Here is a 14,476-nt window from a genome sequence, read left to right on the forward strand (position 1 = left end):
ACGAAACTTTGGGGGGGGGGGGGGGGGGGGGGGAGATCAATGTTAAAAAAGAACAGAAAGTCTTCAAGGTTTTTCCAGTCAAATCAAAGCAGGAAAGATCTCATTTGGGGGCACAGCAAAACAATTTATACAATATAATCTAATTATTTTACTGCAGATCACACATTTTGTTAAAGCCATTATACTGTCAGCGTTTTCTTTTGGTGGGTGTTTAAAAAAACCCAAAAAGCACGAGAATAGTAGATTACTTTTCAAATGAAAAAAAAAAAAATGCCATCTTAAAATGAAAAGTTGAAAATACCAAAAATACCCTAAGAAGATGTTGAAACAAAACATGTTGACATTTCTGCAAGTGGAATGTTTTCTTTCGCGAATGAAATTCAGCGTTTCTTCGGGTTTTTTTTCAGCTGACGCTACTCAGAGGCGCAGCTGGGTATGGATGTCGGAAAAACTTGGTTTTCCAGTTAATTTCCCCATTGGAGGAAGAGGAGGCTCCTTCCCCAGCTGAGAAGCGGTGGGTGTTAACAGTGACTTTAAGGACACATTGTCAGGACTTTTCTCTTCCAGCCAAACGTCTCGAGTGAAAAAAAAAAAAACAAAAAAAAAAAACAAAAAAAACCCCAGACCGGTCAGATCCACGTCCCAAATAATCCCGCTGGAGGAACCCGTCACATCCTTCTCCTCTGGCATGGGAGTACCGACGGGGGGGGGGGGGGGGGGGGGGCGGGCAAATGGGGGGGGGGCGGGCGCGCGTGCGAGCGTGCGCACATCCGCGTGGACGCGTGACCGCCGGCAGGGAGGGCGGGAGGGCGGGCGGCGCGCGCGCGCGCGCTCCCGCCGCCGCGCCTATTGCATCAGTCAGGGCGGGGCGGGGCGGGGCGGGGCTTAACACCACCACCCCCCAGCCGTTGGCTCCTCCCTCCCTCCCCCCCGCCCTTTTTTTTTTTTTTTTTTTTTTTTTGCCACCCCCCCCCCCCGTCTCCGGCGGGTCCCGGGGAGCGGCGCGTCAGGCGGAGGGAAGCAGCGAGGCAAGGTTGCCTCCAGCCGCCCGAGGAGGAAACGCTGCGACGAGGAGGAGGAAGAGGAGGAGGAGGAGGAGGAGGAGGAGGAAGGGAGGGGGGGGGTAAAATTTAAAAAATTCCTCCCGCCGCGCAGGCAGAAGGCGCGGCCCGGCGCAGCCCCGCGCCACCTTAAATCTCCCCCCCCCCAGTGGTGAGGGCCGCTTCCTCCCGCGGAGGCTCGCCAGGCCCCGCCGCGACAACAAGCCGCGACCCCGGGGTTTGGGGGGGATAACGCAGCGCCCCCCGCTTCGAGCGTGTCCGTGTCCCCCCCCACACACAGAGTCCCTGGGGAAACTCCGGGGGAGGTTCCGCTGTCCCGGCTCGGGGAGACGCCGCTGTTGGTGTTTTCCATCACGATCACTTTTGTTCGTGCTGGGAAAAAAATAAATAAAAAATTAAAAAAAAATATTAGTTTGGGGTTGGTTTTTTTTTTTAGATTTTCGCCAGGGTTTTCCACGTTTCGCGGCTTGAATCGCACAGACCGCGGGGTGCCATCTGCCCGGGTTTGGGGGGGGGGGGCGGCGGTGCCCCGCAGCAGCATCTGCTGGGACAGGGGTGTGTGAGGCGCCATCTTGGTTCGCAGGGAAGGCGGCCGTGAGGAGAGGAGAGGGAGAGGAGAGCGCGGGTGTCCGTGTGGAACCGGCGGGGGGGTCACCGGCACGGCACACCGGGAGGGAGGGGGAGGGCTGGGGGGGGGCAAAGCCGGAGATGTGGTGGCTCTCTGGTCCACAATGGGCAGCGGGTCCGTGCCAGGAAGGGGCTCATTTTAGGCTCGAGTTTTAAGCCTCGCGAGTCGAACGAGCAAGTGTGAGAAATAACCTCGAGCGAGGTGTTTTTCTTCCTCAAAAAAAAATAAAAAAAAAAAATTAAAAAAAATATATTGCGACAGGAGGAAATTCCACTCTTTCGCATTAAGAGGGCACGTTATTCCCAGTTATCACAGAGGAGACACGATAGCGTGGCACTAAGGGTGAAGAGAGCGAGCTGCATTCCTTATTTTTCACCTGTGCTGGAGCCAGGGGAAGAGATACCCAAAGGAAACTTGCTGTTATTTCTCGAAGGAGCCTTATTTCCTCCTGTGCCAGGCTGAGGGAGGTTGAAACACACACTAATGAAGAACATATTTCTTATATATGGCAGTTTTCTTTATTGATTGCTTGATGTGAAACAATATCAATCTGGATTTTTTTTTCCCACACATTACAAAAAAAAATATTAAATTGGCTCAGTCTGCAATCCTTTAAGCACAGCCATATTAATTATCAGAAAAAGGAAAAAAAACCCAACAAAAAAAAAAACCCAAACAAAAAAAACCTAAAAAGTCTACCAAATAGAGCATTTACAAATGCACAAAAACATGCCACTTTGGCTTTATGGGGAAAAATATTGTCTTCTAGATTAAAAAAAATCTTTTAACATAAATAAGTTAGTATAATTTCTCAGTGTCTTTACAGAGTTATGTACACAGGTACACTTCAAACTTTTTTTTATTTTTACATACAGGTACACAGGCAATGTAGAAATACTGTTTAAAGATGTAGTATCCCTTTTCCCTCACACACAAACACTTCAGGAAGTGGGTCAGATCAGAAAACAATATTCGAGATTCAGAGCAAAGGCCCTCCAGATTAGTTAAAAAAAAAAACAACAACAACAAAAAAAAACCCCAAAACACCAGGAAATCAGGCAACGTAACAACAGGATGATTTTACACAACTCTTACACGCATTCATATTTGCTATATAGATCTGAAGTCGGGGGGGGAAACTTTTGCTACTACATAACGGAATCATCACAGCTCCCACCTCTTGTTTAATGCAGTAGGACGAAATTTCACAAGCGGCCTGTCATAATCTGCTCTGAGCAGGGTTACCACCATGGTCCATTAAAAACAAAACAAAAAAAAAAAGAAAAAACACGGCAGACCCACGTAAAGGGACAATACATCTTTAAGTAATAAAAAAACCTACACTGCTTCTCTTCATACATTTCTTTGCTTGCTAGATTGTGAAAGCAAGTTCCAATCGGTCACCCTCTTCCACGCCCTCCCCCCTCCCAACAAGGTTTATGTGCTACATAAGGTAAAAACTATATACACAGGTAGTACAATGAAGCAAATAAGGAAACACCTAATTGCACAATGCTACATCCAATGCTTTTAGAGGCAGGTCTTTTAAGAGTGCCTAAAATTTTAGTGTTATTGTTTGCTTTTTGTTGTTGGTGTTGGTTTTTGTTTTGTTGCTGTTGGTTTTTTTTTTTTTTTCAGTGCTTGTACAGGACCTCCATCCCACGGAGATCGGCGATATGTATTTTCGTTTCCACTACAACTTTTACATCTTCCTCGCTTCATCGCCCCCCGCCGCACCCGATGAACGAGGACACACGCACATCCTCCGCTCTGCAGCCGAAGGGGGGGGGGGGGGGGGGAGAAGAAGAAGAAGAGTGAGAAAACGATTAGAAAACGTCGAAAAAAAAGAAACGCCATCCACGGCGCAACCGGTTCAAACCGACACCGCATCCCCGGGGCGGGCAGGCCCTGCCCGGGGCCGCGCTGCTGGCACCCCCGCCCGCCCGTCCTCCGCCCGTTTTACCGGGGGGGGGGGGGGAGAAAAGCGGCGGGATCCCTCCTTTTCGGCCCGGTATGTGTCCGTGTGTGTCCCAAACAAGCGGGCGGTAGTAGCGGTATTTGCATAGCCACGCATGCTGACGGGCTCCTCCACCGCTCACCCCAGCGGGACTAATTTGTTGCAACTTCTGCTTTACAGCTTAATCTCTTTTCTGCACAATCGCAAATCGTGTTTGTAAACCTCGCTCCTAACCTCGGCTGCGAAAACCGCCGGCGCAATTTACCAACTCCCTCCGCCCCAGCCCTCGCCTTAAAACAAAACAACAACAAGAAGGGGGAGGGGGGGGGGAGGAAAGAAGAAGGAAGAAAAAAAAAAAAAAAAAAAGGCAGGACAACCCAGCTCGCATTAACCCGCTCTCTCCCCTTTGCCAGAGTCTAAAACCAAACCAAAACAACCAGGGGAAGGAAAAAAAAGAAAAAAAAAAAAGAAAAAAACAACCTTGCCTAGCTCGGATTTTACAAAAACTGCCCGGTTTGCCCTCAGACCCAACTTTTTGACTTATTTCTCCCAGGGGTGGGAGGTCGCCGCGACATGCGACGGCAACGCTGACACTGTAGGTGGAAAAGCACCAGGGGGGACGGGGACGGCACCCGGAAAGCCCCCCGAAATCCCTTGTCATCTAACATCACGCACCAGCCGCGTTTGAAACTCGGTCCCTCCACCCGCACGGTCCTCGGGAAAAGGGCTTTCCCCCTTCCTCCGCTCCCGCTCCCGCTCCCGGAGGAGGGGAGGCAGGGTCGGTCCCACCGCGGCCGGGGCTCCCACCCCAGCCCCTGCCCCAGCCCGGACGAGGCTGCGGTGCCCGGCTGTGGGTTTTAGCCCCTTGTTTTGTTCTTTTTTCCAAGCCCAACGCGTCCCACCCCCACCCTCCAACGCACACCCAGCCCCAAGCGCTTGGGGAAAGCCACCCTTCCTGGGAGAAAAGACCCCGCAGCCAGCCCAGAGGGGCTCGACACCCCCTAGTCCCCCTCTTATAGAAGGGCGAGACCCCCTCGGTCACCTTTTCCTTCCCTTCTTTGCATCCCAATGCCAGATCCTAAAGGGAACCTACCTAAACGGTTTACGTTTGATGTCTTCTTGGGCTTGATTTCTTGGGTGTTTGCTCCACTGAACTGGCACTGGGGGAGTCTTCTGAGACCTCTTCTTCTGTTGTGTTGGCTCTTTTATTTTGAGGAGAGGAATCTAGGAGGGGAAAATTAAAAACAAGGCGGGGGGTGGAGGGGGGAGAGTGATATTAAAATATTTTCCTTCCAGATGTTTGCTCGGCAGCCGGGGGGGGGATATTCCCGGATCCCCATGTCGGCTATGGGCTACGTGAAAGCGAGCAGGGGGAGGGGAGACGGGCAGCTCTCTAGGTAAGAAATCCAAGTTTTCCCGTTTTCGCCTAAAATCCCTGTCCCCCTTTGGCTTCGCGTGAGCGTTACGAACCTCCTCCCACCTGGGCAGGAGGCCGGGTCCCCGCAGAGGGGATGATCCGCGTCTACAGGCTTTTCCTTGCAAATCATCGACCGGCTCCCACTTAACGCGGGACCCCCCCCCCCGCCCCCGCCCGGGACCGCCAACAGCACCCGGGCTTTTTTTTTTTTTTAGGCGAAAGGAGGAGGGGGAATACACCGAGCCGGTGCCCGGCGGGGCACAGCCCACCGCGGCCAGGCCACGCGTGGCAGGGGCGAAGGGGCCGAGAGCCCCGGTGCTGGCACCGGCAGGGCAGGCGGAGAAAAAAGCGCTGCGGTTTTCGCGAGGGTACGTTACCGTCGGTGGCAGGTCTTTTCCTCTGCCCAGTGCACTGCTCTGCAAAGTCCGTCTGATTTTCAGAAACATCAGTCTTTTGATCTACACAGTGAGTGTCCTCTGAGATTCCCTGAGAACCGACAAAAACCACGGTTTGGCAATTCCCGTTTACATCCAAGCTCTGGCGGCCGGAGGTCTTGCAGACAGCTTTCAGTAGCCTGGGGGGTCTGAAGTAGAAGTCGGGCGAGCTCCCCTTCTCCACGGCTTGCCACTCGTACCTGCCTTCCAGCGGCTTGTGATTCTGGAAATCGAAATTCCACTTCCTCTGGCATGCCTCCTCCATCTCCTGGCGGTGCTTCTTCAAGTCCCTGTTTAACTCTTCGTGATTCACCGGCCCGAAGAGGTTCCTGCAAGCTGACGGCTTCGGGTACTCCGACTGCCTGGCTTCCATGCGCTCCAGGGTAGGGCTCCCATTAGAAATACGGACGTTTGACATCTCCCCCCACCCTCTTTCTTCTGGCGGCGGTTGTTTTGCTCGCTGCTCCCCCCCCCCCCAGCCGCCGCCTCCTCCTCCTCCTCCTCCTCCTCTCCGCCTTTTATTTCTCGGCTCTCGGCGGCTCTCCTCCGCGCCTCCTCTCCGCGTTGCCCCGCTCTCCGGCTCCGCCTCGGCCCCGCTCGCCCTCGGCCCGCGGAGAAGGGGCGAACGCTCGCCCTCGCATAAGCGCCGGCCCGGGGATGAACCCCGACAGCCGCCGCCGCCGCCGGGGAGCCCCGGGCGGGTGGAGGAGCGGTGCGGGGGGGGGGGAGCGGCGCTGCCCCGCCGCCGCCGCCGCTCGCCGCCGCCGCCGCTGCTGGTGGTGGTGGTACTGGTGGTACTGGAGGTGCTGGTGGTGGCCCCGCCGCCCGCGCCGCCGCCGCGTAGTAAAAGCGAGACGGAAAAAAACAAGGGGAGACGAGCCCTTTTCTCGGTTGCCCAATATGGCGATTGAAGGGAGGCTGACGAAGAAGAAAATGATTGACAGGACGAGTCTATTTAAACAGCCCGGCCGAGCCATTGGTTACGGCGGCGGGCACCGCCCCGTCGGCCCGGCCCTACCTCGCTGCCGCCGCCGGCTCTAAAGGTGGCGCCGGCCGGGACGGGCCGAGCCGAGCCGAGCCGAACCGAACCGGGGGGAAGGCGGGGGGACGGGGAGCGATGGCGGCGAGAGGGGTGGGCAGGCGCCTCCCTCCGCAAAACTCGGGCTCGGCGGGATTTGTGCCCACCCCAAAAAAAAACCACCCCACAACCCACCGCCGCCCCATCCCGTTGCTTGCCCGAGAGGCCTGCGTGGTGGTGGCGGCTGGTGACATTTTGACGCGTTTCTGTGACAGGAGTCTCCCACCGCCCTGGTTGGGTTTTTTTTTCCCCGGGCTGGGCTCTGGCGATGCAGCCCCCCGAGGTCCGGGGTTGGGGGAGGGGGGGTGTCTCCCCGGGATCTGCAGGGGAGGCCGGCACCCTGACCCCGCAGCACCCCAAGCCCACCGGCTGCAGAGCCGGGCTGGGGGCTCCCAGGGACGGGGGGACGGGGGATCACCTCCCGCTGCCTTCCCAGCAGAGAAAGGACGAGGTGAAGAAACGGCTCGGGAGAGGAAAAAAAAAAAAAAAAAAGCACCGCAGGGATTTCAGATCTCAGCAAGCAGGGGAAAGAAAACAAAAGCATTCGGGTTTGTCCCGTTCGGGTGCTCGGAAGGTTAGGTGAGCCAAGAGTCACAGCCGGGGGTTTTCGGAGCGGCTTCGTGGGATAGCCACGGCAGGTACGGTGGGGATAAGGGCAACGCAGCATCCTCCTCGCCACCCTCCTTGTCTCCAGCCCCTTCCACGGCCATCTTCCCTCGCTCGGCAGGGCAGCCCCCTCGATGCCTTGCAGGACACGGCGGGTGCTCTCAGGTGCCGAAGGTTTTGACTTTTCCAGGGGCCCAGATCCAGGGCCTGACCCTTGGGAGGGCTGGAGGCTCTTCACACCCATCCAGCTGGCCAGGTCTCCTCTGCAAGCAGAGCACCCCCCTCCAAATTTTGCTTCTGGGGCGGGGGGGCCACACCAGTGACAAGCTACCTCAACAAGGCAGGGGTCAACACGACTGGGTTTAACTGGCCGAGGGAAGAGTCAACTGATTTGCCCTTGAAGACACGGAGCTTTCACCCTGTCCTGTACTTACACCCACAGGCTCACTCTGGTTTGGTGCCTGCAGTTTTGATGGGCCACCGAACCCTTGGCTGCAGTTGCTCTTCTGAAGTGATACGCTGAACTCTGCGTACACTGGCCGGGGGTCAAAACCATTACACAGCGCTCAAGCCCAGGCCACAGCAGTCTGCTTGCCTTCATCAGCCCCGGCGTGGTAGCCCCAGGGCTATGCTCACACCACTCACCTGAGTAATCTCAGTATCACCAGACCCCAGTTCACAAAAATGATGTGCGCAGGCAAAAAAAAAGAAGAATACAAGTGAGAGCGGTTTAAAACGCACAAGGTTGAAGTAAAATATTAGCCATGTTATTTTTTATTTGTTTTCTGGGTTTTTTAGCACTCGGAAGTTGTTTTCCATCTCCTCTCATCAACCGCAAGTTCTAGCAATTCACTTAAGAAAATTAAAGCTGACATTCTCACGTCTGCAGGAGCCGGGACTTTTTTTTGAAGTTGCAAGTCCATGATAAAACTGTATCAGCTGGCAAAGCTGGGCCTATTCATCGGCTTTATTTGCAGGATTTCATCTTCATTTCTCCAGGCTTTCCTGCCTTTGACTTCCATAGCCACCAGCAAGGAAGTGCCATTTCAGACTTCACTTTCTCTGTCAGGTGTGGGACACTTGGCTTGTCTTGTTGATCTACACAAGAGAGTCATTGTAGGCTAAGAAAGTGATCTGCAAAGTATGTCCGGGGGGCTCCCTGAAGATGCCCAGGGCTCACCCTGCTGATGTGGGCCTGCCTGCTGGTAACCTGCCGAATGTCTCACTGGTGACTCCTTAGCTGAGGAGTTCCCAGTCTCTGCTCCCTGGGAGTCACTGCTTGTCTCCCAGTCCACAAAAGAAAGGCAAACCCCTCGTCAGTAGGATTACGACATTGTACCAGAGTAGAAACACGTACCAGGAAAAAAAAAAAAATAATGGGGTCCGAATATTGGAAAAGACCGCGTGCCCCACAGGTAAACAACCAGGAACACGGCTGCGGTGCACAAGAGCACTGATTTATTTGCAGCCTTTGGAAAAGAAGAAACAAGTTACTGTAGGACAAGAACCTTCTTTATTTTGTTCCTCTGTTTATACCTCCCCCAGCACAAGGGCCTGGGACTAAGCCCCTGGATGGTGTACAAGTATATTGAAAACGAGTAATTAAAGCCAAAGGGGCGGGGGCGCAAATAATTTAAGCCACTAATGGAAGCAAAAGAGAAAACGAAAGAGGAGTGGTCTGCGCCTTGGCTTATCCCTCTATTCCTTCTCCTCCATCACCCCCTCCCTTGCTCTCCGAGGGGCTGGGAAGAGGCGGGGGGGGGGGCTGTACCCCCCCGCAGCCGCGCTAGCTCCGCGCCTTTTCTGCAGGCAGCGCAGCCCCCAACCCGCGCGGTCGAAAAGCGTTGGAGTCGCTCTGGGACAAATGATGAAGAAAGGGGATAAAATTAAGGAAAAAAAAACCAAAACAAAACACCAAACCAAAAAACTAACATTAACAGAGCGGCCTCCCGCGGTGGGGGGGGGGGAGGCTGGAGCATCCGCACCCCTGAAGCATCCGCGGCCGCGGGGACCGAGCGCGACCCCCGAGCGCGGCCGGTGGCCGCGCTCGGGGGTCGCGCTCGGTCCCCGCGGCCCCTTCGGCTTCTTCCCCCCCCCCCCCCCCCCCGGTCTCGGCAATCCACCTTAAATCGCTGCGGCTGCAAAGGAGAAAAAAGGCTGTGTCTGCAGCGACCTTGCCATGATCTAAAGTGTTTTGTTTACAGTCAGGCACCCCCGATGGCTGCAGCAAATCGTGAGAGAGGCAGGCGCCCGCCTGTAGTAGCAGCGAAGCGTGAAAAAAAAAAAAAAAAAAAAGGCCAAAAAAAAAAGCTTTCAAAAAAAAAAAAATACTAGAGAGTCCCGGAGTAAAGCTCTGGAAAGATCAGAGCGCCATCGTCTTGCAAAAGAGGGGTACAGCAGCCGCGCCGCGGAGGGGGTTTGCGCGGCCGCGCAGCGGAGTGGGGATGAGGATGAGGAGGGGGGGTCGAGCTCCGAGAGCCACCCCAAAGCTCTTGCCGCCAAAAGCCGTTTTTTCCTCGCTCTGTTGCCGTTTAAGCTGAAGATGCAGCCAGTCGAAGATCGGAAGAGGGGATTAGGGGAAAGAAAGGAAAACAAGCAACAGCAACAACCCCCCCAATCCCCCTAAGCAAAACCTGGAGGAGTGAACTAGGAAGGAGGGAGGAGTGTTTATAGGGAGGTCTGTGCGAGGAATGTCCTGGCTCCTCTAACAGCCTCTGAACACCCCGTCCCCTCTCTTCCCAGTACCCTGCTCCCCTCTCTTGTTTGGGGCTTTTCCACTGGCAGAGCTGCTCGCTGTTTTTTCTTTCCTCCAGAACCGCCCAGGCAAGCTTCCCGTCCTCATTTTTGGCCACCCTCCTTCCCCAGCACTTTATAAAGTTGTCAAGTGAACCGGCAAAGCACATCTAAACTGCACACATAAAGCATCTGGGGTGTCTGGGATTTGCAATATTCCCTTGCAAATAGCGGGGAAATTGGGAATAATACCCGAGCTCCTCCACAGGATGCATCTTCCAGAGTTGAGGATGAAGAGGGCAGGAGCATGGAGCGACCCGTTGGAAAGCTGGAGCCTTGAGGAAGTTTGCTTCTCGCCAACCTCAGCTGTTACTGAGCTGATGCTGTTTCCCCACACCTCCAGTTTCTCAGGCAAAATGCTAATTTCCTCAAGATCTGTGGGGTGAGGCCTCTACGACATTCGAGGCGCAGGCCCCGAGAATTCACCTGAGTACACTGGGGATATTCGTAACATGCTTAATGGGAGCCCCTTCCCTTCTGGGCAGGATTAGGGCCCGGTATGGCTCAGCAGCAGAGACTGTCGGGGAGGAAAGAGCCGTTTTAGCTTACGAAGACTCTGGGATATCATCCAGCAGCACCCAGGACCAGAGCGGTGCCGAGGAAGGGGCTGGGAGATGCCAGTCCCCCCCCCCCGCATGCCAGGGAGCCGCTCCCGCTGCCCGTCCTGCCTGCAAGCCCCTTGCTGCAGGCAGCAGAGCTCAGCGTGGGCAGGAGGCAGGCGTGCTGCCCACGCCGCGGACGCGGGGGGGGGATACAGCCAAGCCGAGTTTTAAGACCTTTTGCTCATTTGATGTAAACTCTAGAGGGAGCCTAAGGACAGAGATCAGGCCAGAGCCAGGACTCGGCCTCCCTCCTGAGAGCATCCCCCCCCCCTCCAGGCAGGGTCCCTACTCTCATCCCTGCGGCCCTTCACTTTTTGGGGGGCTCGGCTCTCTATTTCCCTTGCAGCAGGTGGAAAGCAGTTGTGCCCTGGGGTGTGGGCCCCATCACACACCTGCAGAAGCCTTGGATGGGATCAGGGTGCGAGGAACAGTTCAGGGGATTTTGAGCCCTTGAGAGGGTGCTGGCTGGGGGTACAGCTTAGGGGTGTCCTTAATGCGATTTGTGTTAAAAATTGGGTAATCTGTCAGAACTGCCTTCTCTGCACTAGTGCAAGGGGTTGGACCATCTCACCGTGCTGTAGGGCAGATTATACAAACAGTTATGTCTGCAGAAGATACAGGTTAAACTATTAGCACTGAAAAGTTACTCATTCTTTTCTCTCTGGAGATCTCTGCTTGTCACCACCCTTCCCTTGACTTGCTAAAGGAGCAGTCCTTCTAAACGACCCTGATTTTATCTCAGGGAAGAATCTCCTGGTATGGCTCAGACCACTTTTTTTTTTTTTTTTTTTCATTTTGCCTGAAATACAAAATGAGAGCAAGCTTAAACTGCTTTTGAAGCAGGTGAAGCTGGGAGTGTCCTACAGCCAGCAGCAATGCACCCTCCTGGGTAATCAACTTTTCCATTTCCACACCAGGGACAAGGAAGAGGATGTTCATATGCAGTCCCTAAAAATAAACACACACACACACTCTTATGTTGAGCTATCCCAGCAAACAACACTATTGTGGAGGTGAGACTTAGACAGTAAAATGATTACTTGTTGTAAATTGGCCTAATTTCCCCGAACAAAACACACCATATGAACAAAAGCATTTTCAAGCCAATATAATTCCATTTGTGTAAGACTTCCCATTTCATACATCACATATCCCTTGCCACTTTGTTAGAACAGCAAATTTTTGACATGAGAATCTTAACTAGAGGCTTCTCATGGAGGCTAAACAGCCCCCTTCCCTTTCCTTTTCCCTTTCCCTTTCCCTTTCCCTTTCCCTTCCCCCCCCAGTCACAATGCAAACCACACAGAATATTCTCAGGTACAAATCAACTGGACAAAGCCCTCCAGTTCACTGTGTGGTTGACTTTTACAGTGAAATGAAAGGCCCTTGCCTGGGCAGCAGCTGTACCTCAGGCTGAAGACAAGCCCCGCTCAGGTGAAATACTTCAGGGAGTTCCAGCTCCAGGAGTGCAGCTCTGCACAGACCCCATAAAGCGTCCAAAAACACTTTACCCCTTCCCCAGGGTACGGTGAGGATTAACTGCTTCGTGTTTGTAAAGTCCGCCAAGTATAGAAAGTGCAATGCAAGAGCTAAGCAGTAATAATAATGACGAACTATTACTGCCACTATGAGATTAAACAGTTTTCCAGCCACTTGCTCCGCAACCTACGCCTTTAAGAGTTTCTCAACAGATGAATTATATTCAGTGGAAATGAGTTGTTCTGTTTTTCTACAAAGCCTGAAGTGAACCTTTCTGGGAAGGGGATGATATTTTGTAGCGATGTTTTCTCAAGTACAATTCTTTAGGTTCCCAAGTGATGACACATTGTACAGCAACGCTCTTGGCGCAAGGCGTTCATCTGTGAGAAGGGACACTGGCCCCATTTCTTAAAGCCATTCATTAAATAAAAACACCCTATGTCATATGTTATGTTCCTCTGAAATGTTTAAAGTTTTTAGTGCATGAAATCATATGGTGCCTGGATTTTTATTTTTTTTTTCCAGAACGCAGCACTAACCTCTAACTCAGTTACTGAACATTGTTGGAAGAGCTTGTTATTTTTCGTTAGTGTTTTGTTTTGTTTTCATCTGGTAGGATCCCAACTTTATGCAATAGGCTTTGTCAGAAATACAGAACTATGTAAATGTGATGCTTACAACTGACCACAAAGAGGCCACTCACCAAAAAAAAAACCCGACACAAAAACATCTGCATCTGTGAGAATTTTAGGCATTCTAGGTGCCATTTACAGGAGAATCTAGCCCAGATTACACCCCCCCACCCTCCCACCCCCGCAATGGGCTATATTAATTGCCTTAGGATCAAGAGGTCTGCAAACATCTTCCTTATGTAAACAGAGGAACTGGTCTGGCTACTTTCTAAACCCTTTAAGGGAGATGACCCAACTCACATAGCAAAATGATGGCATTAAGTAACTGATTACTAGCAGGGCTTGAGATCTGACTTCTGGTTCTGGCTGCCTTAGGTCATGTTATGCACATTGCTGCAACTCTTGGCACCTGCATTTCTCCCCTCAGCCTTCTCCTAATCTGTTTAGACTTTAAGCTGCTGGAAACGCTCTGTTTGTACAGTACTGGGTACAGTGGGACTTCAATCTCAGTCAAGGTCTCTAGGTGCCAGGGTAATTACAAATATAACAGTACCCATTACATTTCAAGCTTACCACATCTTGTTTGTGCCAATTGTTCCCAGCAAGGGAATTGTACAGCTCCAGGATGCAAAAGCCAGGGCATTAACCTACAGCAATGGGATGTTACTACATAGAAAAATTGAAAATGGATTCTGCAAGCATCTGGCAACAAGAAAATCCTTATGAGGTAGGTGACAGGCACTTCAAAACAAAAGAAACGTTGTCATCCCAGTGACCCCACATTGGAACCAAACACGGTCTTTTGGGGGATACCACTCAGGGAAAAAAAAAACCACCCAAGAACTGTCTCTGAGTTGATCTTTTCATAAGCAACCTGCATATTAGGTTCGGCAGGATCCCCTCCCCCTTTTCTCAGCTCTCTAAGAATTTGCAGCCCAGTTGCCAGCAGCCAAACTTACAACTCCTTGCTCCTCCCCAGGAGTGCACTGCCACCGTCCATCCCCACCAGTGGCAGTCCTGCCAAGGCAAGAGCCTGCTGAGCCCAATTACCAACAGGCTGCCATCAGCGCTCCTAACCCTGCTCACGGCTGATCTAAACCAGCCATGCCTAAAATAGTAGAGTAAGTTGGCAAGCCAAAAGGCAAAAATTATTTCACTGAAGCCAGCCTATTGCAAAATGTGCCGGGGCCATGATTTCAGTTGCTTATGAGAAAGATGGAAAAAGAGAGCCCTTCTATGTACCAGCATGTGTTCTGGGTTTCCCTCATAAGGAGTTAAACATTTCTCAGAGCAGAGGCCTAATCTGCTGTGGTTTTCGACTCTAACAAGCTGCCTGGTTACTCCCTTTGTTCTGGCTGCCAGCAGCTAAACTGGGACATCTATTCAAAGACAAGTACCTGAAAGCATCACTTTAAAGGATTTGTCACCTTGTTATCTCCAGTTTGAAAAGCTTTTTGAGAACAACTTCCACTCAGAACAACATTGCAAATATTATAGTCTATATTAATAGCTTACTTGAATGACAATGACAAAACATAGCTGATACTATGAGGGCCCCGTGTAATTCTCCTTTTCTGCTGCTGCCTCCCACCCCAAGTCTGCAACAGTCAGATGGGAAATCACAGAAGCACCAAAAGCTATGGTCTGACTCAGTAACTGCTCTTGGGATCTCCGTAACAAAGTCCTAAAATTAGTTCTTCTGTTCCTGGTGGTCTTCAGTACTCGCAAGCCACGTGCAACCTCTCAGAACTCCTTTGCCCTTCCAAAACTACCAAAAATTAATCCAAGC

The 14,476-nt window shown here is 52.4% G+C and overlaps 1 protein-coding gene and 1 long non-coding RNA gene across 2 annotated transcripts; both read right to left on the reverse strand.

The window, feature by feature from the left end:
• Positions 1 to 2,530: 2,530 nt before the first annotated feature.
• Positions 2,531 to 6,424, reverse strand: CDKN1B (cyclin dependent kinase inhibitor 1B). The gene is made up of 3 exons (XM_069806852.1): positions 5,441 to 6,424; positions 4,740 to 4,870; positions 2,531 to 3,459 (listed from the first exon to the last, which is right to left on the reverse strand). Exons 1-2 carry the CDS (start codon positions 5,913 to 5,915, stop codon positions 4,749 to 4,751), a joined length of 597 nt encoding a protein of 198 aa, XP_069662953.1. The 5' UTR covers positions 5,916 to 6,424; the 3' UTR covers positions 2,531 to 3,459; positions 4,740 to 4,748.
• A 1,508-nt stretch (positions 6,425 to 7,932) lies between these two features.
• On the reverse strand, positions 7,933 to 9,200 carry LOC138689984 (uncharacterized). Its single transcript, XR_011328748.1, has 2 exons — positions 8,362 to 9,200; positions 7,933 to 8,279 (listed from the first exon to the last, which is right to left on the reverse strand). It is a non-coding gene; the product is annotated as an uncharacterized lncRNA (long non-coding RNA).
• Between the last annotated feature and the right edge of the window lie 5,276 nt (positions 9,201 to 14,476).

Source organism: Haliaeetus albicilla, chromosome 19 (genome assembly GCF_947461875.1).
Source record: "Haliaeetus albicilla chromosome 19, bHalAlb1.1, whole genome shotgun sequence".
Taxonomy (NCBI): domain Eukaryota; kingdom Metazoa; phylum Chordata; class Aves; order Accipitriformes; family Accipitridae; genus Haliaeetus; species Haliaeetus albicilla.

Coding starts and splice junctions, on each gene's coding strand:
- CDKN1B (XM_069806852.1), bottom strand. CDS start 5,915: ATGTCAAACGTCCGTATTTCTAATGGGAGCCCTACCCTGGAGCGCATG. Junction 4,871..5,440: donor GAAAAGACCTGCCACCGACG/GTAACGTACCCT, acceptor TTCCCCTCCTAG/ATTCCTCTCCTCAAAATAAA.